Source organism: Pollicipes pollicipes, unplaced genomic scaffold (genome assembly GCF_011947565.3).
Source record: "Pollicipes pollicipes isolate AB1234 unplaced genomic scaffold, Ppol_2.1 Scaffold_2555;HRSCAF=2994_pilon_pilon_pilon, whole genome shotgun sequence".
NCBI classification, from domain to species: domain Eukaryota; kingdom Metazoa; phylum Arthropoda; class Thecostraca; order Pollicipedomorpha; family Pollicipedidae; genus Pollicipes; species Pollicipes pollicipes.
In genome coordinates, this window is record NW_023596136.1 from 24,270,976 (window position 1) to 24,295,875 (window position 24,900).

At 51.6% G+C, this 24,900-nt stretch overlaps 3 protein-coding genes across 3 annotated transcripts in view; 1 reads left to right on the forward strand and 2 right to left on the reverse strand.

The window, feature by feature from the left end:
* On the forward strand, window positions 1-6,212 carry Vps16B (Vacuolar protein sorting 16B). Its single transcript, XM_037227817.1, has 8 exons — window positions 1-104; window positions 569-733; window positions 1,482-1,626; window positions 1,960-2,069; window positions 2,357-2,494; window positions 3,265-3,441; window positions 3,968-4,072; window positions 5,694-6,212. The coding sequence occupies exons 2-8, from the start codon at window positions 707-709 to the stop codon at window positions 5,712-5,714; spliced, it is 723 nt and encodes a 240-aa protein (XP_037083712.1). The 5' UTR covers window positions 1-104; window positions 569-706; the 3' UTR covers window positions 5,715-6,212.
* A 926-nt stretch (window positions 6,213-7,138) lies between these two features.
* Window positions 7,139-12,371, reverse strand: LOC119099394 (zinc finger protein 320). Its single transcript, XM_037222537.1, has 5 exons — window positions 12,338-12,371; window positions 11,553-11,723; window positions 8,227-8,407; window positions 7,731-7,735; window positions 7,139-7,323 (listed from the first exon to the last, which is right to left on the reverse strand). Exons 1-5 carry the CDS (start codon window positions 12,369-12,371, stop codon window positions 7,139-7,141), a joined length of 576 nt encoding a protein of 191 aa, XP_037078432.1.
* Window positions 12,372-21,494: 9,123 nt separating this feature from the next.
* LOC119099403 (oocyte zinc finger protein XlCOF15) overlaps window positions 21,495-24,900 on the reverse strand; it is a 36,220-nt gene continuing 32,814 nt past the window's right edge. The window contains exon 5 of the mRNA XM_037222547.1: window positions 21,495-22,648. Within this exon, the coding sequence (XP_037078442.1) occupies window positions 22,464-22,648 (185 nt within the window). The 3' untranslated portion in view covers window positions 21,495-22,463. The remainder of the gene's footprint in view (window positions 22,649-24,900) is intronic.

The window sequence follows — 24,900 nt, forward strand, 5'->3', positions numbered from 1 at the left end:
CGCTCGGCGAGTCCTGCCCGCTCGAGCTGTACCGCTCGCTCGCCGAGAAGCGCCAGCTGCTGGCCGAGGCGACCCGGCTCGGCGACGGAGACGCCGTCCTGGCGGTGGGTGGTTCCGCCCGGCCTGGGCAGAGGGCGCCGGCGGCGACTGCTGTAGTGTCTGCAGCGTGCATTTGTCTTGTGCGGTGTTTTCTAAACTCTTGAGCGGTCTTCTATTGGCTGTTATCGGCAATTGGCCTTAAGGTCGTTATCGGCACTGCCTCGAGCGGATAATACCGATCCAAGACCGTGCGAATCGATTTGACGAGTACTTCTGCAAGGCCCCGGGCAACGACAGATAATCAGAAGTTGTAATTTACGCCTTTGATGGACCTGTCATGGCGCCGGCAGTGTCCGCCTTCTGCAGCACGTGTACACTAGGCTTGTCACACTTCTGTTGCCCATTGTTAAGTGGAAATATATGTATCGGCAACAGTTTGACCATGACCCAGTGTGTGCCACTGCGTGGCGAGGCGCGGTCTGTGGTGGCGATGCCGACTGACCTGACCTGACGGCACGTCCTGTGGCAGGTGGTGCTGTTCCTGAAGCGCAGTCTGAAGCGCTCGCTGTTCCAGCGCGAGCTGCTCCTGCAGCCGACCGCCGCCCAGCAGTACTTGGCCTACCTGCGCGCCCGCTTCTGTTACAGCGACGCCATCGATCTGCTGGCGATGCTCGGCAGGACCGAGGAAGCGGCGGTGCGTGACAGACTGACCCGACCTGACCTGAGCTAACCCGGGTTGACGTTGCGTGGACGGGATGGGAAGTGATGTCAACGGATGCCAAAACTCGCTGCTGGCAGCTGTCGTGGGAGGGGCTTTCGAGGAGTGTGTAGCATTAATGCACTAGCGGGTTCGTTCCGAATGGTTCATGTGCATTTATTATTCGGGTTACTTGCTGAGAAGTGTGCGCTATGAAGCTGAAGAGTTACACATTCGTTAGTCGTTACCAGTCATTGCAGTCGTTGACAATTTTGAGATGACGGTCGCTAGCCCAGACTACGTATCAAGAAGCTGCTTGCACCGTGACTCCACCCAGATGATGCCACTGCATTCCAGTGGATGATGTTGCTCCAGACTCTTCGCCAGGCGTGATCGCTGAGGGAATATCGTCTGTTGCCTTACCTTGTTGTGTCATGACTGCGCTGTGCCGTCGCTGGTTAGCTGGCGGCTACACGCTGCGTGTATGGTGGGGGCGGTCAGATGGCTCCGTCGGGGATTCGAACCTACGTCCCGCTGACTAACAGTCCTGCACTCCATCGCCCCAGCTACAGCACCCCTTCCAGTTCCCTTCACCGTCGTACTTAAATGGGTGTGAGGTACACGACCGCCTTGACGACACCCGTGTGTGGATGCACTGCGATACGCTGCGTAAGTATTCACCGTTGTTCCACCCCCACCTTCTCCAGCTTTTGTCCAACATATTCGGTCTGGGCTTTGCTGTCAGATGTTGAAGTACGAGTCTGCCGTGAGGACGAATGGCGTGGATAAGCGGCTGCGGAGCCTGAAGAACTGCCTGCAGACGCATTTCTCGTCCGATCCGGACCTGGAGATGCACGCCAATCTCATCAAGCAGCAAATCGATCTTCTCGGTGTGTGGCCACTGCTGTCCCGCGCGGCCGGGAAATGGGCTGAAACTCATTACTAAGTTTTCATACAGGCGTACAGTACCTTTGTCGTGCTTAAGATTTTGCTGCTGGGGCATTGCCCTGTTAGTCAAAGTATTGCTTGTATGAATTTATTAGTTAAGATAACAAACGTGCAAAATTTGTATTATGTTAATTTATATCAGGGCAACAAATATGATTAATATTATATTTATATAATACGCGCATCAATATCACGTTCCCAGCTTATACATCTCCCACTGATGTTACATAACTGAGTAACGTTATATGCCTACCGTGTGTCGCTGTGTCGGCCAGAGCGGCAGCGTCCGGTGGACGCCGCCGACGCTGCGGTGCCCGGTGTTCAGCTGGTGGGCAGCTCTGTCCTCACCACCCTGCACTACTGCTGCGTCCATCACTACGGCGAGGTGGGCTGACCTGGCGGGGGCCTTGGCGCCGCACGCATGTATTGATCGTGTTTGCGTGGGATGTGTTTGTCAGAACGGCGCCAGCAACCGCACGTGTTTCTCGTAATGCCCGTAGGCGCTTTAAATAGTGCTTTCCGTAACGCGGTCCGGGCCACCGGATTTCTCAAGTACAAGTGTTGGAAGTGTTTCTCCATCGTAATTAGTGTTCACTGGTGCATACTTTCAGTAGGTGACCATAACTGGCGCCTTTTTGCAGTAGGCGTCCATAACCATCGTCCATTTGGCAGCCGGTCAACCATCTGGCCAGTCCGCTGGCCATCAAGGAACGGCACCAGCTGACCGACAAACAGTACGCGTGGACGGTCCTGAAGGCGCGCGCGTCGCAGAGGGCGTGGGCTGACATCCAGGCCTTATTCACGAGCAAGGTAGCTAGCGGCGCTCGCGCTGCTCCCGCGGTCCGTCCTCAAGCTTATGGACTCAGCCAGTGCGTGTGCCGCTGCATTTTAGGGTCATGGCCTTTGGCTCGCTCGAGGAGAGTATTCCTCTTGGATATCCTGGTGCCGGGTCAAGATGGAGGGGGGGGGGAGGGGGCACTGCATATTATGTCTATGTAATATGTATAAGAGGAGCATCGTTCAGGGGTCGTGCGTACGTGACTCACGACCCATTTTTAAGCGCACTCCTGTTTGTGTGTGTGCGTGGCGTGATGGCAAACGAGTTAACGTGGTTTGATTTAGTTTGGTTAGAGGTTTTTTCGAGGAATAAGCACCATTCCAGGGCTGTGCAATAAGGGATAGAGGCGAGCGATGGTACAGCGCCGCAGCCACGCGGGCCGTCGTCTGAGTCTTCTCTGAGGCTTGTGCGGGTGCTCGAACGTGGTTCGGCCAGGCCGGCCGCGTAGCCGCCTCGTGGCTGGCAGCCCCAGCATGCCCCCAGCGAAGAGGGCCGTGCGACGAGCTAAGATGATCCGGGAAACGGGTGGAGTATGATGTGCTTGTTATTAGTCTGTAATAATCCGGAAATGTCAACGTGGCCGAATGTAGCAACTGAATCGCGTCCTGGGGCTAAATCATGATTGACTATACTAATGTACCCAATCTGGAGGATGTACTGCTTTGTTATGTATCCTTACTTGTGGTTGGGGTCGCGCCACTTGAGCCACGGTCCTGACGGCCCGGCGCTGTCCGCCGGCCAGGTGTGGTTCAGCAGCGGCAAGCTGCGCCCCGTGGTGCCCTTCGAGAACGCCGTGGAGGTGCTGGAGAGCTTCGGGGCGCCTGCCGAGGTCTTGAGCTTGTACATCTCGTCGATAGATGGCTCTGAGAAGAGGATCGCGCTGGCGAAGAAATACGGATGCTTCAAAATTGTTGTGGATGTAAGCGGTCTGTTATGTATGCCATACAGTCGGAGAGTCGCTTGCTCTAAGTGCAGGTCTGTGACAGCATACCCTACCAGCCCGCTGTCGTCTGATATCATTGGTATTCTCTTCGAGTGGTTGCATCTTTGGTCGTGTTTAATGTTTGCAACCTGCACTGATCTGTGATCTGATCTGTGCCACGTGATGGTGACCTGCGCCGGTGCCCACCGGTATCAGAGCCCCGCCGTTACATTGAGGTCGTTATGCACGCGCTCTTTGCTTGCGGTGCACTAACTGGCACCCGGCCAACTGAGCTGGCCTATGCGTGTTGCGAACCCGTGTGGAAGGCAGCTGGCCACCGTTTGATAGGAATTGGGTACCATGGCTGTATCCAGGATTCCATGGCCATGACAGACTCATCCGCCACTATAGCCTGAGGTCGCCGTCTGACCTTGACTGGCGTGTGACCGGTGTTATCCGGCCGAGGTCGTGCTCTGGTGCCGCCGCGCGCTCCCGGGCTGACCCTCCACTTCCCGCCGGGCAGACGTACGTGGCCCAGAAGGACCGACTGGCGCTGCAGCAGTATCGGGCCGCCCTGCAGCCGCACGACCCGGCTCACCGGTACGCCGGCGACGCTCTCGCGGCCGCGGTGAGTCACCGCCCGCGGCGGCGGCGGCCCCGCGCCGCGTCAGACGGACCCCGGGACCGGAGGGTCATGGAGGTTATCAAGGTCACAGGGGGCGGTCGGGGCGGGCCCTCTGAGAGGCGGAGAACCCGCGGCGGTACGGAGAAGCGCAGCCGTGGTTTCGTTGTCTCCTACGCGACCTGGGCGCCAGCGGGTTATCTGCTGTAGAGCTTTTCGAGGCGACCATCAGCGGATCTATCCTGGCCCTGAACGAGTCATGATGATGACTGATGCACCCCATATCATTGAGAGATGACGTCAACACAGCACCACCTCACTTCGCTGTGATCGCCAGATTTCGATATTAATTGCCTCCTTGTTTCTGTAATGGCAACACAGAGCCCCTTTCCTAGGGTATCCTTCATTATGTTCATCCCAGGGTATCCTGCATTGCGTTCATCCCAGGGTATCTTTCATTGTGTTCGCTGCATTTCGATTTTTCGTTGCTTCGGTGTTCCCGGTGTATGAGGCAGAGAACACTCACAGTCCGAACACACGCCATCGGCGACCATCAGTACAAACTGTGCCCCCCCCCCCTCAATTTAGCAGCGCTGACGCTTAACTGTCCCACTAGTACAACAAATCTACTACAGCCGTCTTTTCTGGTTGCTTGGTTACTGCAGCGATTCCCCGTCTCGATTAGCTCATTTGACATGGCGCCGGATTCACAAGTAAAAGACCCTGGTTCGAATCCCCGTAATTCCAAGGAAAGAATTCGGGGTGTGTCGCGCACACAAAAACCAAGTTTGGCAAAAGTTAAGTTCTTCTCAGGATTCCATCACACATGGGGACAGTCGGAAAATAAGCTGGTGGAAACACTTTGTACATTAAAACATATCAGACGTGGATGATAGCGCGAAAAATTATTCCATATTGTCGTTTGTTTTGCCGGTGCTTTTAATGCTTTAACGCTTTCATTCAACGTGAATAATGCAGGCTTAAACTCAACTGCACAACTACATAACTGCATTGTTCTCGAAGGACGGAAATTGAATTGATTATGGATGAAGTTCGCAAGATGATGGGATTAAGTCCACCTGCACAAAATCACGAAGCCGCAGACCCTCAGCGCGCGTCCAAACGCCACCACTATTCCACCACAAAGGGGGGGGGGGAGAACTTCTGCTCAAGGTCGCGACTGTAACTCGCCTGAACGAAGCGAGTCGCACGGACACCAGATAGCCAGCTGGGTGACGTGACGCAACCCGACAAATGACGTCAAGACATATTACAGTAATTGATATTAAAGAAAGGAAAACCCTAGAATAAGTTACAATGTTTACACAGCATAACCAATATTTATTTATTATTTTGGTGAGCCAGGCACGATGCAGGTCATCGGAATGTGTTGTTGCGTCTTGTCATTAGGATGTGTTGTTGCCTGTTGTCATCGGAATGTGTTATGTTGTGTTGCTATCGGAACGTGTTGTGCTGTGGTGCTCATACGACGGTGCAGGCGTGCACAGCCGTGCAGGAGGCCAGGGAAGGGCGCTCAACAAGTAACAACGTTTGGCGTTACTGGTTTCTGAATCGCTTGGGATGTATTGCTTGCACAGGTGTACTAAGTACCGATCTCTCATCGCAGACTGTACGCTGGAAAAACTGAGGATCTGCTGAACTCCCGTCACTCATGGAGAGGACCAATAAGGAACTGTGATTCACCCGATGCGGTGTGCAATGGTGCAGTCGCGAATAGATGGTGCACATTTACTGTGTGGTTCGCCATGAGACTGTTCCGTTCAGTCGGTCGGTCTGGAACGCAGCCAATTACCATGTTAATGCCCGTAAGCGCATTTTGCGGTGCGGTGCTGTCGCCGTCTGTTCCTCTGAGTCAGATGCCAGTGACGCGGATTTATATTACCGTTTTCGTAAATAGAGCATTGAGCCATGTAGGACGGCCACCTTACTGCTCCCGGAGAACTCAATATGTGCATTGCGGGTTACATGAAGCCATCCGGTGACATCCTGCTTGGGGCAGGCTTGGGTGTAATACGTTTCCGATGCTAGTTGATGGTGTGTGTCCTGAGAACTATCTTATTTTGTTATGGGTTTACGAGTGCCAGCGCTGTTCACATAAGAGCTGCAATAGACGTTCCAAATGCTCTGTTGATTTGTAACAGCGGTGGAAAACGCCCTTTGCCGCCCATGAGCAGGATTTCTGACCGGCGGTCACCTCAGCCCACGGCACCGCGGACGGCACTGAGCAAGGGTGTCGTCAACAAGGGTCAAGACCGGCTCCGGAGAGGGCGCTGCCCGCTGTGAGAGGCGCCGGCACAGGCGTCCTCCGGCCCGCTCCACCGGCGGAACCGGGCCGGTGCCAGCGGCCGGTCGAGGGCTCCATCTGCGACGACCGCGGTAGCGGGGGCTCTGGCCGGTCTGGGGAGCGTCTCTGGGGTCCCAAGCGGTCATGGTTTGACAGGCTGGCGTCTCTGAACCAGGCGACGCGGACCTTTGCGACAAGGACCGCCGCTTGTGGCGCTCACTGGCACTTCAGTCGCCGCGTCGGTGACAGGTCGCTAGGCGCCGCTCGCTCACCAACAGACGCCGAACGGTCTTTGGTGACTGGGGCACTAACAAATGGAAACCACGGGTCCATGCGCGACTGATTGACGTGTGTCTTACGCCGTTCACACCCTTACCACAGGCACATGATCCCCGCGTGCACCCAGTGCCGCTCAAATTGATAATGAACTCCACCCGCGTAAGTTGTGTGCATCGGAGCTTGGCGCGTGTATCCGCGTCACTCAAGACAAGACCAGGGACTTCACTTGTTATTCCAAGCAGACGAAGTGGAATCAGAGCAGTAACAAAGCGGAACATCTGTATTCGCACAGTGAGCCCGCAGCAACTGCGCTCCCGGTCCCCAAGCAAGGCCGCTTTCACGGTCAGCACTGAGACTGGCGACACAGCGAGGTGCGAAATGTTTCCGGCGTTCGATCAATCCGGTGTTTCGCGTACTTTGACCCGACGCGAGCTCATCGCGTTTTCCCCACCCGCGCCGCACCCTGGCCCATTTCCGAGCGGCAGCAGTCACAGCCGCCCCTGGCCGTGTATGTTGCGCACGTGGATCTTCTTGGAGCCCTTCTCGCCGAACACGCGACCGCAGATGTGGCAAGTGGTCTCGCCGCGGTGCAGCGCCAGGTGGTTCCGGTACGTGGAGGCGGCACGGAAGGTGCGACCGCACACGTGACACCGGTGCGCCAGGCCCTCGGACCCTGCAACACAGCACATGAGCGCACGAGGTCAGTCGCTGCAGCACGCCAGCGTAGACGAGGCTTAGCTGGGGACATGCATGCGTCATGGTGGACGTATTTGGATATCAAGGTGGCCGCTTTGGGTGGTTTCGTACTGGCGCTTGCTTACGTGTGCTGGCCTTGCAAAGCTTGTGCGGAGGTGGTTGATTATTTGGATTGGAGCCCCTCTGACCAGTGCTGCTCATTTCAGGGCTTAGAGGCATAGGCTCATTATGGCATAGAGGAGAATGGATAGCAGTGGAACAGAACTACATGCACCTGGGGACCCAACCGCCGAGACCAAGCCCGCACAGAGACCCCTCTGCGGGGTGTGCGCACTGGGACGCGGACCCACTAGGGGCCTCTCGGCTCACTCGTGACTGACGCACGCAGCCTGCCCGGACAAGCGGGACGTCGCGAGGATGCAGGATAAAGCAGGAAAGAGGATAAGAGGGGCGGATCTTAGCAGAACTGTGCCTTACTTAAAACAGCTCCGGGAGGTCAGCGACAAACGTGGTGCGTGGTAGCCCGGAGTAAGACGCAAGAACACAATGCTGTATGCATTCAAGGAGTAATTACATCGCGCCTTAAACCTTTCGAGGAGTAAAATGAGCCAACACTTGACCGAAAACCTCAGATGCCAACCAACAAGTGGGGCTGAGAATAGCGCAGATTGGAGGCCGGTTTGAAAGCCATTCCCAGGGGTGATCTCCGAGCTCTTTACAAAACAGATAGACCGTGCATTACTTGCAGCGCAAGGGGTCACGCCGCAAAGCCATCACGTCTCAGCGCGCATCTCTCAGCGTAAAAAGGCGAGGCCAACGAGTCGCCGCTGAGCCGGTGAAGTCGCACCGCAAAAGCCGCCGCGGTCCCGGCGCCCTTCACATCCGCACGCCGTGGACGACGGCCATGTGTTTCTTCAGGTGGCCCTTGTGACTGAGGACCTTCAGACAGAGTCGGCAGACGGTCTCGCCTCGGTGGACGGCCTTGTGGCCGCGGAAGGTGGACGGCGCGTGGAACACCCTGCCACATTCCTCGCACTTGGCTTCGAACGGCGGCCACGCCCCTGCAAGGGCCGGTAGGGTCAGTGACGGCTCAGGGGCAGAGAGCCGGGCCAGTTAGGCTCAGGGCCAGAAAGTGACGGTTCAGTGACGGTTCAGGTGCTAGTGACGGTTCAGGGACAAAGAGCCGGGTCAGTGACGGGTCTGGGACAGAGAGACGGGCTAGTAACGGTTCAGGGGCAGAGAGGCGGGTCTGGTCAGTGACGTCAGGTCAGGTCAGGTCAGGTCAGTGACGGGTCTGGGACAGAGGGACGGGCTAGTGACGGTTCAGAGGCAGAGAGCCGGGTCAGTGACGGTTCTGGGACGCAGAGACGGGCTAGTAACGGTTCAGAGGCAGAGAGACGGGTCAGTGACGGTTCTGGGACAGAAAGACGGGCTAGAAGCGGTTCAGGGGCAGAGAGACGGGTCAGCGACGGTTCTGGGGCAGAGAGCCGGTCTAGTGACGGTTCTAGGACAGAGAGCCGGGCTAGTGACGGTTCTGGGACAGAGAGCCGGGTTAATAATGGCTCAGGGGCAGAGAGACGGGTCAGCGACGGTTCTGGGGCAGAGAGACGGACTAGTGACGGTTCTAGGACAGATAGCCGGGCTAGTGACGGTTCTAGGGCAGAGAGACGGGTCAGCGACGGTTCTGGGACAGAGAGCCGGGCTAGTGACGGTTCAAGGACAGAGTGCCGGGATAGTGACGGGTCTGTGACAGAGAGCCGGGCTAGTGACGGTTCTAGGACAGAGGGCTGGGCTAGTGACGGTTCTGGGACAGCGAGCCGGGCTAGTGACGGTTCTGGGACAGAGGGCCGGGCTAGTGGACAGTTCTGGGACAGAGAACCGGGCAAGCGACGTTCGGGGACAGAGAGCCGGGTTAGTAATGGCTCAGGGGCAGAGAGCCGGACTAACGACGTTTCAGGGACATAGGGCCCAATGAGTGGCGGTTGCAGGGACGAATAACGGACTAGTCAAGGCCGCTGGTACGAAGGGTCAGTCATTGACGGACGCATGGGCACATGGCCAGGCACTAACGGGCCGAGGTACCGGGGTCGCCGCAGGGCACCGTCGCAGGTCGGCGAGTCAGCGTGACAGAGGGCTAGATCAAAACTGACAGCGCCGCCTCGAGGCGCTGAGTCGCCTCAGGGGTTGACAGTCCACTCGAGGCTGGACAGCTGGACATGTGTGTCTGGATATCACGTCGGTCGACGCTTAGGCGGTTTTTTTTTTTGGTAATTGCGGTCAGACACGGATGCTTGCAAACTTACCAAAGTAAGACAGCATGATGGCTTGATTTTTGACAGTGCAAGCATAAGCATTGAGTGAGGGCATGTGCGTATCTTTCAGCCAGTCACCGCCCAAAATATATTGCGTTTGATATAAAAAATATGTTCCTAGCCAGACCTAACGAGGATGAAATGCAACAAAACAAAGCAACGAATGAACAAAATGGAGCAATCAAATGCAGAAGTGTGAACCCGGGAAGCCCATAGGAACTGTGTAATAATTGCCCCTGCCGACTATACTGAAGGTGATGTACTGAAAGTTATTAATCTCGCAATATTGACAATAACAAACCGCTACGCCTCCTGACTTCGCATCGAGCTTACGACAGCACGTGGCTTTTGCAGTATGTCGTTTTGGGGGTCTAAGTCTATCCAACAACCGGATGAGGTTCAACATTACATCACGTGTTCTCGGGAAGGCAATTGCATATCGAACGAACACCTTTGGATGTTCATACAGAGCGAGAAGTCGAAGTGCAGCTTCCAATGGAACGAGCATATTTGTCTCGGGTTCTGCTAGCTCATGAAGCCTCGTTGACAATTGGTTAAAGGAAGTGTTCGACATTTGTGTGGGGTTTTGAACTGGAGTAGCCATCTTGCAGACCTTTCGGCGCTGTTTACTGCTGCCCTTCGTAAAACCTAAGCCCCTCAAGTTTCTGAGCTAAACGCCCGCGCAAATTGTGGAGGGTATATCTAGGAGAGTATTTCAGTCACCTTGGCATTCATGACGTCATAATAACGTCGCTCAAACCCTGTCATTTCGTACGCCACGCGGCGATCAAAGCCAGGAAAAATACAATTGTCAAGGCGTCCAAATTTGGCGTTGGTGAGCGCGAATTGCAGAAATAACGGCCACAAGTTGACTCTCAGTCAATGTTGTACGAGGTACGATGACGTAACCAAACCCTGGCGCATTGAGGAACGTATTTAGTAAACAGAGAATTGTGCTGTCTCGATCAGTCTTCAAAAAGTACACCAGTAGTCATAAGTGAGCTTGTTTCATCATATCTGATGCTTGCTTCAACATCGTCAAACGCGAAATGTTCCCTATAATAAGGGGTTGGGTACTGATGCGGCTGAGACGCATCACACACAATGCGCGTCATTTCAACTGACTTCACGTTCACATGACTGGCTCAGTGTTATTGGTCACGATGCACATTTCCGTTGAATACTTGATGCATTCCTAAGTTTGCTTGATACATTTCTATCCAATGAAGGCGGAAGACCACCCAAACTGTTTCAAACACCAGTGAGACTGACAGTTATTCACTAACGAGTTTATTCATGCATAAGCAAATCAGCATGGATGTCTTCGGAGGCCAGACATGTCAGCAGTAAAAACCCGTCACACAGAATGGGCAGACGACTCGACTACCAAAAACCGCAACTAGCATAATGAATAGGCGTAATTCAGACAATCAGTTGGCAAGACTCGGAACTGTTGCAACGCTCTTCTGGTAACTGTAGGTCCGTGTAAATCAACCTTCAAAATCACATGCTACAATGGCATCGCGCTTCTCCCGAGCAAACGTCACCAACGTGCACTTCAAAGCGCACGCTCCCGCACCCAACCCGCGCCGCACGATCCGCGTCGAGAACAACGACTGGCGCCCAGCCAGCGCCGCTCGAACCCGCCGCCAGCGTCCGTCAGCGGCAGGAGCCGGACGGCGCGGAGTCGGGGGAACTCCGCCGGTCAGACCGATCATCCCAGCCTCGCCGGGGAACTCCGCCAGAGGAGCGGCACCGGCGCGGCGTCGGCGCCGACGGCCCGTCGCGCCTCGTCAGCCGCGCCGTCAGCGGGGCTGCTGCCGCGGCGGCGTCAGGTGGGCGGCGGCGGCCAGTGGCGGGCGGCGCTCCGCGGTCGGTCCCGGCGGCGAAACACCGTGCACGGTGCGAATGTGGTGCTTGAGGTTGCCCTTGTGGCTGAGCACCTTGGCGCAGACGGGGCAGGTGGTCTCGCCGCGGTGCATGGCCATGTGGTGGTAGTAGGAAGAGACGGCTGTGAAGTGGCGGCCGCACTGCGCGCACCGCAGCTGGCGCGCCGGCGCCAGGCCTGCCGGACACACAGCGGCCACAGTTACGCTCGGTCCGCGGCGCCCGGCGGAGGAGTCGAGCAGGACGCCGCGAGTCCGAGGCGGCACCCTCCAACTGGCACAGATGAGCAAATGGGCCTGTCCTGCACTTGACGCTGTGGTGTCTTTAATTGCCTTTTCAACGATTTAGAGTCGACCTTCAAGATGTCGTAAGGTGCCTTGATGAGGGAGGGTCGAGGAGGATGCTGGCACGGAGGGCACACTACATGGAGATGGCTGAGAAGACTGAAGAATGACATGAGACACCAAGGAACGGATGCAGTTTTAGATGCCACGTCTGGTAAAGTTCAGCGTCCTCACGATGGATTGTACTCGCCATGACAGCTGCGGGGAAATCCATAGGACAAAGTGGAACCGACGAAATCCAAAGAAATTCGGTACCAGCAAGGTGGTAGTAGGAGGAGACGGCGCTTGATCTGTCGGTCTAACCAGCCAGCCCCTGCTGGTGAACACCAAATGTAGCAAGAATGTTGTGAGAGACGTATACCTACCTCCTAGTGATCGAAAAACCACCACTGGCAAGGGGCGAATCCAAAGCACCCCAAGGTGGGTGGCCACGGCTAAGTTGCACTACCCTCAGTTGGATCCGACTTCAGTAACTTGTTCATCTTCATCTGTTTTTGTTGGGTAAGTAGCTCATTATGCGCGATCGATGCCTATTAAGATGCCTAAGATACATAAAAAGATGCAACATCTTTAATGATAGATAAGATATTAGGATTAGCAGACAGATGCACAACAAGTGCATTTCAGTACAGATATCGCTACGCATACAATATTTTCCTTTTCAGTCATTCGGATTCTGAAATCGGTGTACACTGTTCTTTTCATCCGACAAAACACAAATTGCAGGCAACTAAAAATTCCAGTGGGGAAGTGTTGATCGTTTGAATATTATATCATTACAGATCTTGCATTTACACGCGCTCGGGTCGCTGGTTGAATGCGCTGCGCAGAGGTAGAGGGGGGGGGGGGGGGGGGAGTAAGGGTAATATAAATCCTTCGTATCTCAGAAATGAGCTAGAGACATCAACTTCAAAATTCGAAGTCAAATTTACAGCCTAGACGGGGCTCTGTCAACTAAGACGTGCCAAATTTGAGGTACTTATCTAGGACGTGATCTTCCGGAAAGCAAGGTCACATTCCTGATCGGCACTCGAAATGCTCTCAGATCTGCTGACGCAACCAGCTTTAACTTAAGTGCCCCAGAAAAGCAAAATGCTACGGGTCATATCAGATTAGTGACCTTATTCGACCTAAGGACGGTGAAAGTGACCGAAAACTGTTAGTATAATTGCTATGCCCGGATCGGCGCCATCTGCGCCGATTATTACGGCAAGTGATACCCAAGGTGGCACACTTCTCAAAGTAAAGGATTGCTCGAGGTCATTTAGGCCAGTGACCTAACTAACCTTAATAAACTGAGTCATATAACGTTCAGAAGCTATTTTGAAAACCATTCGGGGGACAAATTGACTCCCACCCGACCAACGGTGAGACGTTGTACACGTAACGCCCCAAAACATGAATAGCTACAACACGCATAACATTGAGATGCACGTTTACGTCTCCATCTTGCGTCTATTGCCTAGAAAATCTTGTTCAGCCTTTGGTTTATCGTATCTGACCTTAAAATTTTCCGCGTTTCCGCACAACATTGAAACATTCGGTAGCCTGCAGCTACACCGCGAATTATTTACAACATATATTAGCAGTAGTAAGATCACAACTGACACCTCTTGCCATCCACTCAATGCAACCGAAAATGTAACGCAACGGCTGTCTGAGCCACAGGCAAGGCACTACAACATAACGCAAACGTGAAGTCCACATCTAGGCATTTGGCTGATTTCTAAATGACACGATCCTCAGGCGCAATGAAAGCCCGCATTCTCGTCAGGCATCCGTACACTCGGGTCCAGTTTCTATAGATGCGACGACACCACTAGCAGAAAACAGACACAGGCGGCGATAATTGTCCTCAAATGATCCGTCTGGACAGGGGTCAAGTTTACACAGTTTCTTGGAAAGTAAAGATATTAGTCTAGTTATACGAATATTAGTAAAAAGTATAACATTCGGGTGTTGGGTGAGATCGTAGAGGTCTGCTGGTCAGTAGACTTGAATAAGTGCAACTATGGTCTTCATTCGAGAATTATTCTTTGAAAAATGGCGGCAAAGGAGAGACTAACTTGAATGGCCTGCAAGCTGTTTTGTCATGCATTATTGGTGGACCCAGCCCGTTCGCCCGTTTCTTTATTCGCCCGTTTCTCTATTTGCCATTCGTTGTTCCAAATAACTTTTTCTGAGACTTGACGCGCGTTCGGATGGGGGTCACATTGACCCCCCCCCGAAGGTTTTTTCAGAACAATTTCCAAACGACGAGGGGCAGCCACGCCAAACTTTGTACAGCTGTAGACAAGTGAAGAGCAGATCTTCTGGTACAAAAATTACATGCACCATGTAAGGTCGCTGGTCTATGGCAGGTCAAAGTCAAAGTTGTCGGCGAAGGGAATTTCTAGGGAGTTATTTAATGTAATGCAACAACATAATGTCAGACGAAGCCACACATGTCTGAGATAGTTTCTTAGGCGATGAACCAACTGAATACAAGCAATTCCAGTGACCTAGGACCAGGCATGAAGGCCAGACCGAGGTAAAAACCAGTTTGCTTTTTTACTCGAGAGCTTAGTTTATGGGTAGTTTCTTGTGCTCGTTTCAAATTCATTGACGCCAGGGACCGCAACAGACATGTTTCACAGGCTTTTTAAAGGTCAATGTAGGGCACCGACCCAGGTCAACATCTTGTGTTTAGGAACATAGTGCCTAGCGCAATCCCTAACGCTTATCCAAATGGCAAATGGGGATCAATCTCTTAGGTGTTTGGTTACCTTGCCCTCATAAGTATCAAATAAAGTCCCTGACTTTGATTGGACACCAATGACCCTTTGCTTAGAATGAGTATCTAGTTTCTTGGCGTTTGCATGAGGAGGATTGGGGCGCTTAAGACACCATCTGGAGTTTGACCTTGTTCGACCTTGTGTGACCACAAGGTCATGAACAAGGAACCTCCAATTTTGACACAAGTGAGTTCACGTACAGTGCAACCCACCCTATGAATTTGGTGTTTCCAGCTATCTTAGTTTTTGAGATCTAAGGAGGGGTCAAATCGAGCCGTCGTCCACGCGAAGCCGATATTCAACTGGGCACCCGGCGCGTGTTAAGAAAGCATGATTAACCCGGCATCGAACATTTCTTTGCGACCAAAAAACACGATGTATCCAAGATAGGGCCATATTTCACCAAATGCAGATGCTGCTCAGTGAAGAACACTGCGACAACTTAACGCTGCGTATCTATCTGCACTTCAGTCTGATATTCAGTGAGCTGGCCGTGATTAACGTTTTGCCCAATAATGACGCTTTGTGCGGTTAGGCATGATCCCGCCGCTCAAAGCATCGCCTCAAGAGCATCAACCTGAGATGAAAGGGAAATGATATCAGGTTGTAAACCATTTAATCCAATCAATTTCAAAAGAAACGTTGGCCCTTCTACGTTGCTCGTCTCCAGGCGCCAGGCATATTCCAAGTCTTGCCTTGCTTAACAGCACAGAAATTATTTCTCTGACCACCTTTTATAGTTCACTTCTGTACTGATTGTTGCATTCTTGTGCGGCTGTTGCAGCCTCGTTCAGTAACGCGTAGAAATAAAAGTAGTCAACTATAAAACTATGATTTATTTCTTAACGAACGCCAAGAGCGAAAAGTACTGCGGGACTGGAAACGTTGTGGAGGAGTGCGTTTGCTCTGAAGAACGCATTTATTGCTCAGATAACACGCTCCAATATATTTGGCACTCACAAAAGCCGAAGTCCTTTTGTTGATTGCTTGCTGCAGGCACGTTGCATGCACCCGACAAAATATCCGTTTTGAGAGCCCACAATACACATCGCTGAACATTGCACTGTGCAAAGGAACTGGAGAAAACGACTTTCGGTACGGTGTAAAAACGCGTACCAAATAAGTTCTGTAGTATGCCATTAAATCCAGATAAGTCTCGGCAAAATACCACAGCATAGAACAATCCATAGAACATAAAACATAGAATAAAATCCCCAAAAGTGAAATCCTCCGCAGTCTCGCGTTGAGCGTGTGGCGCCACAAAACTGGCGTCCTGCTTCGATGCTGACACAATGCATCACTTGGCGCGTATGTCGACGCCGTGGATCCTCTTCAAGTGGACCTTAAGGTTGCCCTTCTCTGCGAAGACGTAGCTACAGATTGGGCAGGTCGTCTCGCCGCGGTGGAAGGCCTTGTGGTTGCGGTACGTGGAAGGCGCCGAGAACACCTTGCCACATATGTCACACTGATGGCCAGGTTGCCAGGCGGCACCTGCGGACAGCAGGGCCGTCAGGCTCCAAGCCGCTGGAAACTGGACGAAGCGCTCAAAACGAAAGGCCGGTTACTTGTGATGGTGCGCATGGCAGCAGGAGTATTGACTTCAATATATCCGCGCAGCCACAGATCGTGCAAGTTATTTCATTATACTGTGCGGGGTCTGGGCTTGCCACGATAAATGTAAGCTCAACAGAAGGATGGGTCGGACAATGTGAGCTGTTGGCAAGTTGTAGCTGACTGATTGTGAGATCGGGCTGAAGTCAGCAGCATCCGTTCCAACATTTTTTTAGCAACTGCTTTTCTTGATTGGTTTCAACTTAAATTAAAACATGTCTTCTCAACAACTGGGGGCCTGTGCATTCTGCAGCGCCATTAAAAGGAAGGTTCCACAGTTGAAGATAGTAAAGCACGCATCTGAGGAAATAAGCTCAGGTGTCATTTATTCGTGTACTTAAAGTCAAAGAGTCTGCTCTGGGCAACCCAAGTTCTCTGTTCAGTGAATATGTTCCTCAATACGTAACCATTTGATTGCGCCATCATGCCCTGCACAACACTGATTGAGAACCAGTTGACAGCGGTTAGATCTGCAAATCGTGCCACTCACGTGCCGTGCCAATCACGAATGCCAGCTATGAAAGCATCGACAATTCTATTTTGTTTGGCTTTGATCGCCACATGGCTGGTGAAATGAAATAAAATCGCAGAATTTGCATGACGTCATTATGCATCATGGAAGCCTGGTTGACATTGAACCAGTCTCCCCGAAATAGCCTGCCCATTTTCGCGTGCGTGTAGCTCGAACACTGCATGGTTTTAGGCCTAAAGAAGGACTGGGCTGTGAACGGCATCGAATAATCTCAAAGATGACTGTTTTGGTTCAAACCTTATACAATTGTGAAACACTCCCTTTAACAACGTACCACGCATAACCTATGGTGTGCGAAGACCAAACTTCTACGCACAGGGTGCTGACGTGCAGAAACCTAGTTCCCGGTTTTAGGACACCAGTATTTAATGCAATTTTTCGGTTCGACATATGGCAATCTGCACGAAGCATCCTCACTTTAAATAAAAATTAGAAATACCCATCATTTTCTCCACGACGCTGTTTTTGTATTTAAATAAAAAAAAACACTTCCTTCTGGATTTTGCCGGTGTTGAGCGTGAGTGGTACTCGGAAATTTTTGCCCAGACCCGTTTCTCGACGGCATATATAATATTCAGATTGCCGCTTCTCAAAACTGGCGGAGTGCTCAGCCCAGGGTCAATTAGCCTAAGGTATGCTGATGCATCACGGATTTTGGAGCCGTCCCTAAATGACGTCATGCATCTTAGACCATCTCCACCCTCCCTCCCCTGGTTACGCCGGGTACCCTCCCCATCCTCCACCCCCTCCTTCCCACAGTTACTGTGTTTAGCGTAACGTCCTAAACAAGTGACGTTCGTTTAAATACATAATATAATTCAAATTTGGGCCCTTTAAAATGAACCAAAAATCAACTACACATTACAGTAATCAGCAGATAAACGTCCCTGCCGGGTGGACACTGACGGTCGTTTCCGGGCCTCTATGAATAGAATGGAAGAGTGGCACGTCAAGTAAATGAAACCAAATGTGAAATGTATTTTACCAAAAGGACAAATTCGTTTGCTACTTCACGACGGAAACTCATTTACGTAATGCGTTAGGACAAACCGCAGTTAATTGGGCCTTCGGCTGAATATAAGTATTGGAAAATAAATCTGAGGGCAGAACACGTCACAATATATTCAAGACGACGGTGTCAACAATACAGGTTTCATTCAGTTGACCATGTATTTGATGCGATGTAAACTGCTGCATGTCATCCTATGCTGCGAGGTAAGGCGGCGATAACACATTCGGTTTTGTCAGAGTATGACAACGAATAAAACGATCAAGGAAGATGTTTATAATGCATGTTGTACCAACCAAATTCAGAGTTCATTCCGAAAACGTCTAAATACCTGAACACACAAACATCCTCCCATCGCACCATACCTAGAAACCACGGGAACCACAGCGAAACTCACTACTATTCCATCGCAACGAATTACAAAGGATACTGAACATCCGATTCACGCCAGAATCAGTTTCCCATCAGGACTTTCGGACGCTACCAAGGTAGCATCAGCTCGACGTGCGCAGAAACCATGATGAACGCGCCCGCATCGTCTGCTCACAGGCTAAGCATTTCCCACAATGGCAGCCGGGTGTCACAGCTGGTGCACGGAGCGCAAGTGCGCCTGCAGGTTGAACTTGTTGCTGAACACCTTCAGGCAGACGGTGCATTGTGTCTCGCCGCGGTGGTAGGCTCTGTGGCCACGAAGGGCCGAGGAGGACTTGAACGTACGCCCACATATGTGGCAAGTGGTGCCTGCAACACCAATATGGGGTGAATTCGGTGACAGGATCAGCTTAAATCCTGGAGGGTGACGGTAGTACATCCACCGTATTGACACGAATAGCGATCAGTGCCCAAGTATTTCATAACGATGAAAACATTCCGCTGCATTGTGCACCTGTCATTGGCGCTGCTTCCCTGCATCTTTTTCAGAAAGCGCTGGTACTTGGAGGCACTGGACTATGCAATATCGACGCTGGGAAGCGCCGAATGTGCATTCATCAGGGACGTACCCAACGACATTTTATCTCACAGGCATGCTAGGAGCTGGGTGGTAAACTGATAAGCAAGGAATAATCCGCGTTGCCCACATGGCGGTCTGCGCTGCCTAGCTGTCAGACCAACATGGCGCTGCTGTTGAAGGCAAGGGGGCCAAAGACCAGCATCATGTTTTATATTACAGCGTATCTCCAATCTTGTATCACATTGTCTGACGAATGACAATAATACTCCTACGATGTCAGTTGAATGACAAGATGCAAGATGACACCGAGTAAATATACATGTCTTTATTTCCAAACATTTCAAACACAAGCCAAAAAGCCACAGCGGCGCAACTGTGAATACTTCGCCAAGACGGCGTCAAGTCCGGTCCCATGGGGCCTTCCAGCCAAGGGACCCTCTTCGTGGCTTAGGAGCCCTGTTTGGACCTTGGGGACGTTTTTTATGATTGGGATCCCATTTTCATCCCATCCCTTGGGATCCCTTTTCATGATTTAGAAGCCATGAGGATGCAGTGAATGGCCAAGAAGTACCGGACCCTAAGCAGCAGTGGGAAGAGGAGGCATATTCTGAGGGTTATGGCCCCCAAACCCCAACCTTGGCTGCGCCAATGAGTGAAAAGACATGGCACCATTGCTTTTGTAACGATGATTTGGGTTATAGGGCGCGCTGACTCGACTCACAAAAACAGTCACACGTGCCAAAATTTTACCCCGGTCCAGACCGCACAAATCCCAGCGATGAACTTGCACGTGCCACGGATCACTGTGTGAAGACGGTTGCCCCTGCTCCAATGTTAAAGTCGAGGTTAAACCACCATGAACCAGTTTCTTAGATTGCCAACTTTCATCTGTCTACTGACCCACAATCCTGCACAGGCGATGAGGAATAGACATGCTAGCCTGGTGTCTCATGTCATGCTCGGGACTGCAGGATTCATTTAGTTATGCTCAGCTTATTTACTTACGCCTAGATTCAGAAGAGATACAAGGTTCACAATTACGTACGTCCGTAATTTCTACATCCGTAAGGCTTGCGATGGTGTTACCCGAAGGTGAAAGGAGGGCCTGCATGCGAACTTGTAACCGGGCACAGGTCTGGCTCTGGCCGGCTTCACGCCAAGACCCATGCCTGGTCTGAGGTGGACACGTTACGTCCGAGTCATACCGTGACTGGATTGCTGGCTATGTAGGTAATTTAAACCCACCGTCTCAATTAAGTCGTTCATTTAACAGGCGAATCGGATACCAAATCGGACTTTCCAGCTCGAGGAAACCCTGGATTCGGACTCGGGACAAAGATCCGAGATATCGCGGGTCGATTTCGGATTCGGCCTGATTCTAGAAGCCTGATACTCGGAATTAGCTAGATTTTCAGCAGGTTTCGACCACGGCTGAGGCGCACTTCTCACTAGCAAAGAACGCATGTTGCGAAAAAAGTTTGGTAGGGTACTTATTACACACCAGAAGGTAGACTTGTACCTATTTGGCTAGGATTCGGTTTGGTGGGTTAGGTTTATATTGCTTGGTTTCAGCTGCATCTGTTTGTGTTGGCCTGTTTGAACGGGCTATTGACAACGTTGCGTAATATTTGGCTTTAGCCACTAAAACTCGGTTAAGGTATGCCTGAAATTCAACAGCCACTTCGTCCTGACTTAGCAGCATGCTATGTAGGTCGATGGTTAGTGGTTATGTTTCAGGTTGGACCCAGTTGGATTAGGTGCAAATTTACCCATCTGCAATATCTGTGTGACGATATTTAACCTTGCCAATCGCACTTATCCTTGAGCGAGCATTTTTGTACTGCGCAATTTCGTGAGAAACTGATGATGCTGAGCTCAACGCCTTCGCGCTTGGACATAGGCTTGGCCCAACTTTCACGGACTCAAACTAGACTCGTGAACGGCGGAAGTGATCGGGCTGGGGCTCATACAACGCAACAAGAGTGGGCCCAGGACCATACTGCAGCGGCGTTGACCACACAATTATCCTCTTAGTGGCAGGAAAACATGTCATGACAGATTGTCCTGCCGGCTGTCCCTTTCCAGGTGCGACCCCCTCCGTGTATTCAAGGTGCATGTCTTTCATCCTGACATCATTTAGTGTAGGCGTACAATCGCAGCATGGATGTTCATCGATGTATGACGTTTGGTATGATATATATATATATATATATATATATATATATATATATTAATATATACACATGAATTTCAGAGAACAGCAAACCGGATGCCGCAGGGAGCCCCTCAGCCCTCTGTGACAGCCAAAACGGATACAGGGTAGATGCGGAGCGCGGACCTAGTCAGCTCCCCTACACACCTGATCGCTTGAGAACCGGCCGTCCTAGCCTGAGTATCGGTCTAGGCTTAAGTAGGTATACAATGTAAGTATAATATAAGCACGTATGGAGTTATCTGTGTCGTGAAACGGAAGGCTCATGCACGCTCAATGATGTCCGCCGGGCTCAAGGGCACAGCACCAGCCCGCAGCAGAGGCTTCATCAACTGACTGAAGCGAAGCAATGCGATTAGGAATACATAAAACAGCGTGACGTCCGAGATAATATCACCAAACAATGGGTGCGATATCTAGCGTACAAGCGTACTCTAGTGAAACCCAAGGACTGGTTACGTCTTAAAATAACACTTGTACTGCCATCGCAGCACCATCAAGACATAAAAGGGATATGGATTTTATTCATTTTCGAGTTCGAACTATGCTGTCAACGCCTTGTAACAGCACTACGCTTCTTACAGTCGCTATCATCGTCGGCATGACAACCAACGTGCGCATCTCCACTGGTGCAAATGGAAAAAAATGTAATTAGCATAGCGGGTAAGGACTTGCTACCGAGAAGTTGGTCGGCTGAAGCTTGAGCCAGTGCGTCACATGGATATTGTGATACTCACATTCCCAAAGCCAAAGTGCGCCTCGAAAACTGATACTGTGATAAACTTCACAGACGGGGAGAAATCAAAGCGATAAAATATGTTTCGCTGAATTCGCGGCATAACAGCTTCTTGCTCGCATATCTTCTTGGCTAAACAGTGTTTCACGCTTTCGTAGCATTTATTACCAAACATTTTAACACTTCAAAATGTTGCAAACATCACAGAACACACACATTGGGAAAGCAACGCAAATGAAACGTACGACTTTCACAGTGGTGAGCGGGGAGTCAAGTGAGATTTCTCCCTCAGGATCGGCTACATCAAATCGGAATTCTGAGCCATTCAGAAGGATTTCGAGAAAACTAGCACTGCTAATCAAATCGTACGCGTCCGGTGTAACAATAAATCAAAAGTATAAAAAGGTGGGACACCCCCTTTAACCTTCACTCCCAGCCAATCCACCAAAGCACTGAGTTCAAATAGCGCGTGGTATCTGCACCATGAACAACGCATCACACATAGTTTCAACTGCCGACAAGGGCCCCTGCCAAATCCATCACGATCTGGCTTTGTCATCTCCGACCTCACAACAATACCTGCCACCGCACCAGACAGACGAGCAACCGCATAATGTCAAGCGAGACCATCTGAAGGCTGCGTTCCATCGGCGCTCCGCATCACGCGAGATCATTTGGAGGCGACCCTCTTCGCCACGGGGACTATCGCCATGGTCCATCGTCAGCACCACGAGCCGCGCGCGCTGACCTAGTGCGCGCTGCTGTGCACGAACCGTTCGTGCGCCTGCAAGTTGAACTTGGTGCTGAACACCTTCTGGCAAAGGGTGCACCACGTCTCGCCGCGATGCACGGCCCGGTGTCGGATCAGCGACTTGCGCAGCGAGAACGACTTGTCGCACTGGTCACAACTCCACGGCTGGTCGCCACGCATCTCTGCAAGGGTTCAGAGGCGTCAGTCTCCGAGATGGCCGCGCCAGTCGTGGAGCGGGGCGCCGGGGCGAGCCGAGGAGCTCGCATGTGAGAGGGCTCAGGACCTAAAGATGGGCCTGGAGTCGTAATCGTGCGATTACTGAATCGCGATTGTGCAAATTATTTGCAGACTCAGTTGTAGTGTTGACGTTCGTCGCAGTGACGAAAAGTCACATCATGGGCTACAATACCACAGTTGCTTTTTAGGTGGCCTAATCCACCCTCCCCGCCCCGGTGCCCCGGTAGATCTTGTTCATACATAGATGGTTCCGAGATGGCTATAATCGGGATGGTTTCGGTGATGCGGGCCACGCTGGTATTGCCAATCAACTCTCATTCTGGCCCAAGATAGCGACCTCGGGATGCCGATGAGCCCATGCCAAGGGACACACAATACTCAGGTCATGTTTTACCAATATCTTTGGAGAAATGACACATTCGCACACGTCCATCACTATGACATAGAGTCATTACTTATGCGTTGCCAACTATCAGAAAAATAGACAGCTAATATAAGCCGTGCACATCAACTCAATCATAAAACATCGCAAGAAATCCGCACACGCATATACCGTTATCAGAAAATGAACTACATTTGAATACAATCGCCCACCATGCCCTTAAAATTGTCATCACAAATTCGTTTCAACAACGCTTTTCCCGCGTTCACGTCGGGTCCGCGGATCAGCCCCTTGTCGTGTCACAGACCTTCCCTGTGCTCAAGGACACTCTTCCCTTAAACACTTCAGTCAGTCGCCACGGCCTTGATTTTCTGCAGAATGACTAAACTGCACATGCCGTTTCATATGACCCTTCGACGCAAACACTTTTTGACACACTGGACACGTGGTTTCGCCCCGGTGCAGGGCTCTGTGTCCACGGAGTGTCGATTGCGACTTGAAGACCCGGTTGCAGATATGACACCATATTTCTGGGTACGAGAGCCGACCTGGAAGATCAGGTCACATGGGTAAAAATAGTGGAGGGCGCATGAACTTAAGAAACGACAGCTCGCAGTACGTCAACGTTATCGTAAGCATAGAACATTCATCTTCCACCTCAGAAAATCTGCAGAATCAACTGCTATTTTTCAGTGAATTCCGAGCCTGGAAATATCCTGGACTGTCTTTTATCGGCAAGCACCGGTCTTGCCACCTGTTATAGGTTTAACAAAACGCACGAAGACCCGCGCCATTCATGACAGTTGTGCCATCTTAAAACGCGAACGCACTTTTGGGGGTTGCAAAATATTTACTCGCACGCACAAAGATAAATACACTATGCATATATCGTACCTTAAAAGGCAGAGGCGGCCGTAATAACGGTTCCAACAAATCGAACACCGCAAGCGCGTCGCAGATGGCGACCCAACGACGCACAACAGTCAGTGTTATTATGGTTAGGTCCCCCACCACCCACGCTGACCAACGGCCCTCTTCGGAACAGCTTTACATGGCGACTAAGCCAAGACCAGTCAGTCAGTCCTGAGACGTAGCACTTTGGTGTGCCTCCTACGGAGGAAACATATTTTTCGTTTTTACGATTACATGCAATGACATGTCCCTTCAAACCGACCTATCTAAACAGCTGAAGGCCTGTACAGTCAACATTACATATCGTCCACGAGCCACTGGGTTGTCGTTGGCTGACACAGACCCCAGCGCTAAACGCTGACTTCTTGTTAGCAGGCCTCTGGCAAACAGTACAGCATATCTCGTTGAGGTTCTCCATGCCAAAACAGAATCCACGCTATCCACTGTAGCCACCAATTTCGCCGCAGAGGGTAGTCTGACGATGATGCTTCTTGTTCCCCGTAGTTGCCAACACCTTGAGACAAACTGGGCGGGTGGCCTCAACCCGTAGCAAGACTATGTCCAAGGAGAGTTGACTGTGACATGAAGACCCGGTTGCAGATTTGACGACATATATCAGGGCGTGCGTACGGACCTTAAGTATGAGATTATAACGGTAAAGTCCGTTCTCAATGAAAACATAGTTGACACCCGAGGGATGTCTGGCGGCTTGGATTTTGGGTCCTTGTGCAACGCCCAGATTTGAAGGGAGAAGGCGCTGAGGCACCTCGACACTTGTACGACGCCACGGTTGCTGGCGAGCCTTAAAACATGTCCCTATAGGTATTCAGTTCAGTCTCACGAGGATGGGATGCCAGAGGCAACACCCCACGTTTTGCTAATCATTTCACCTATGGTGTTACA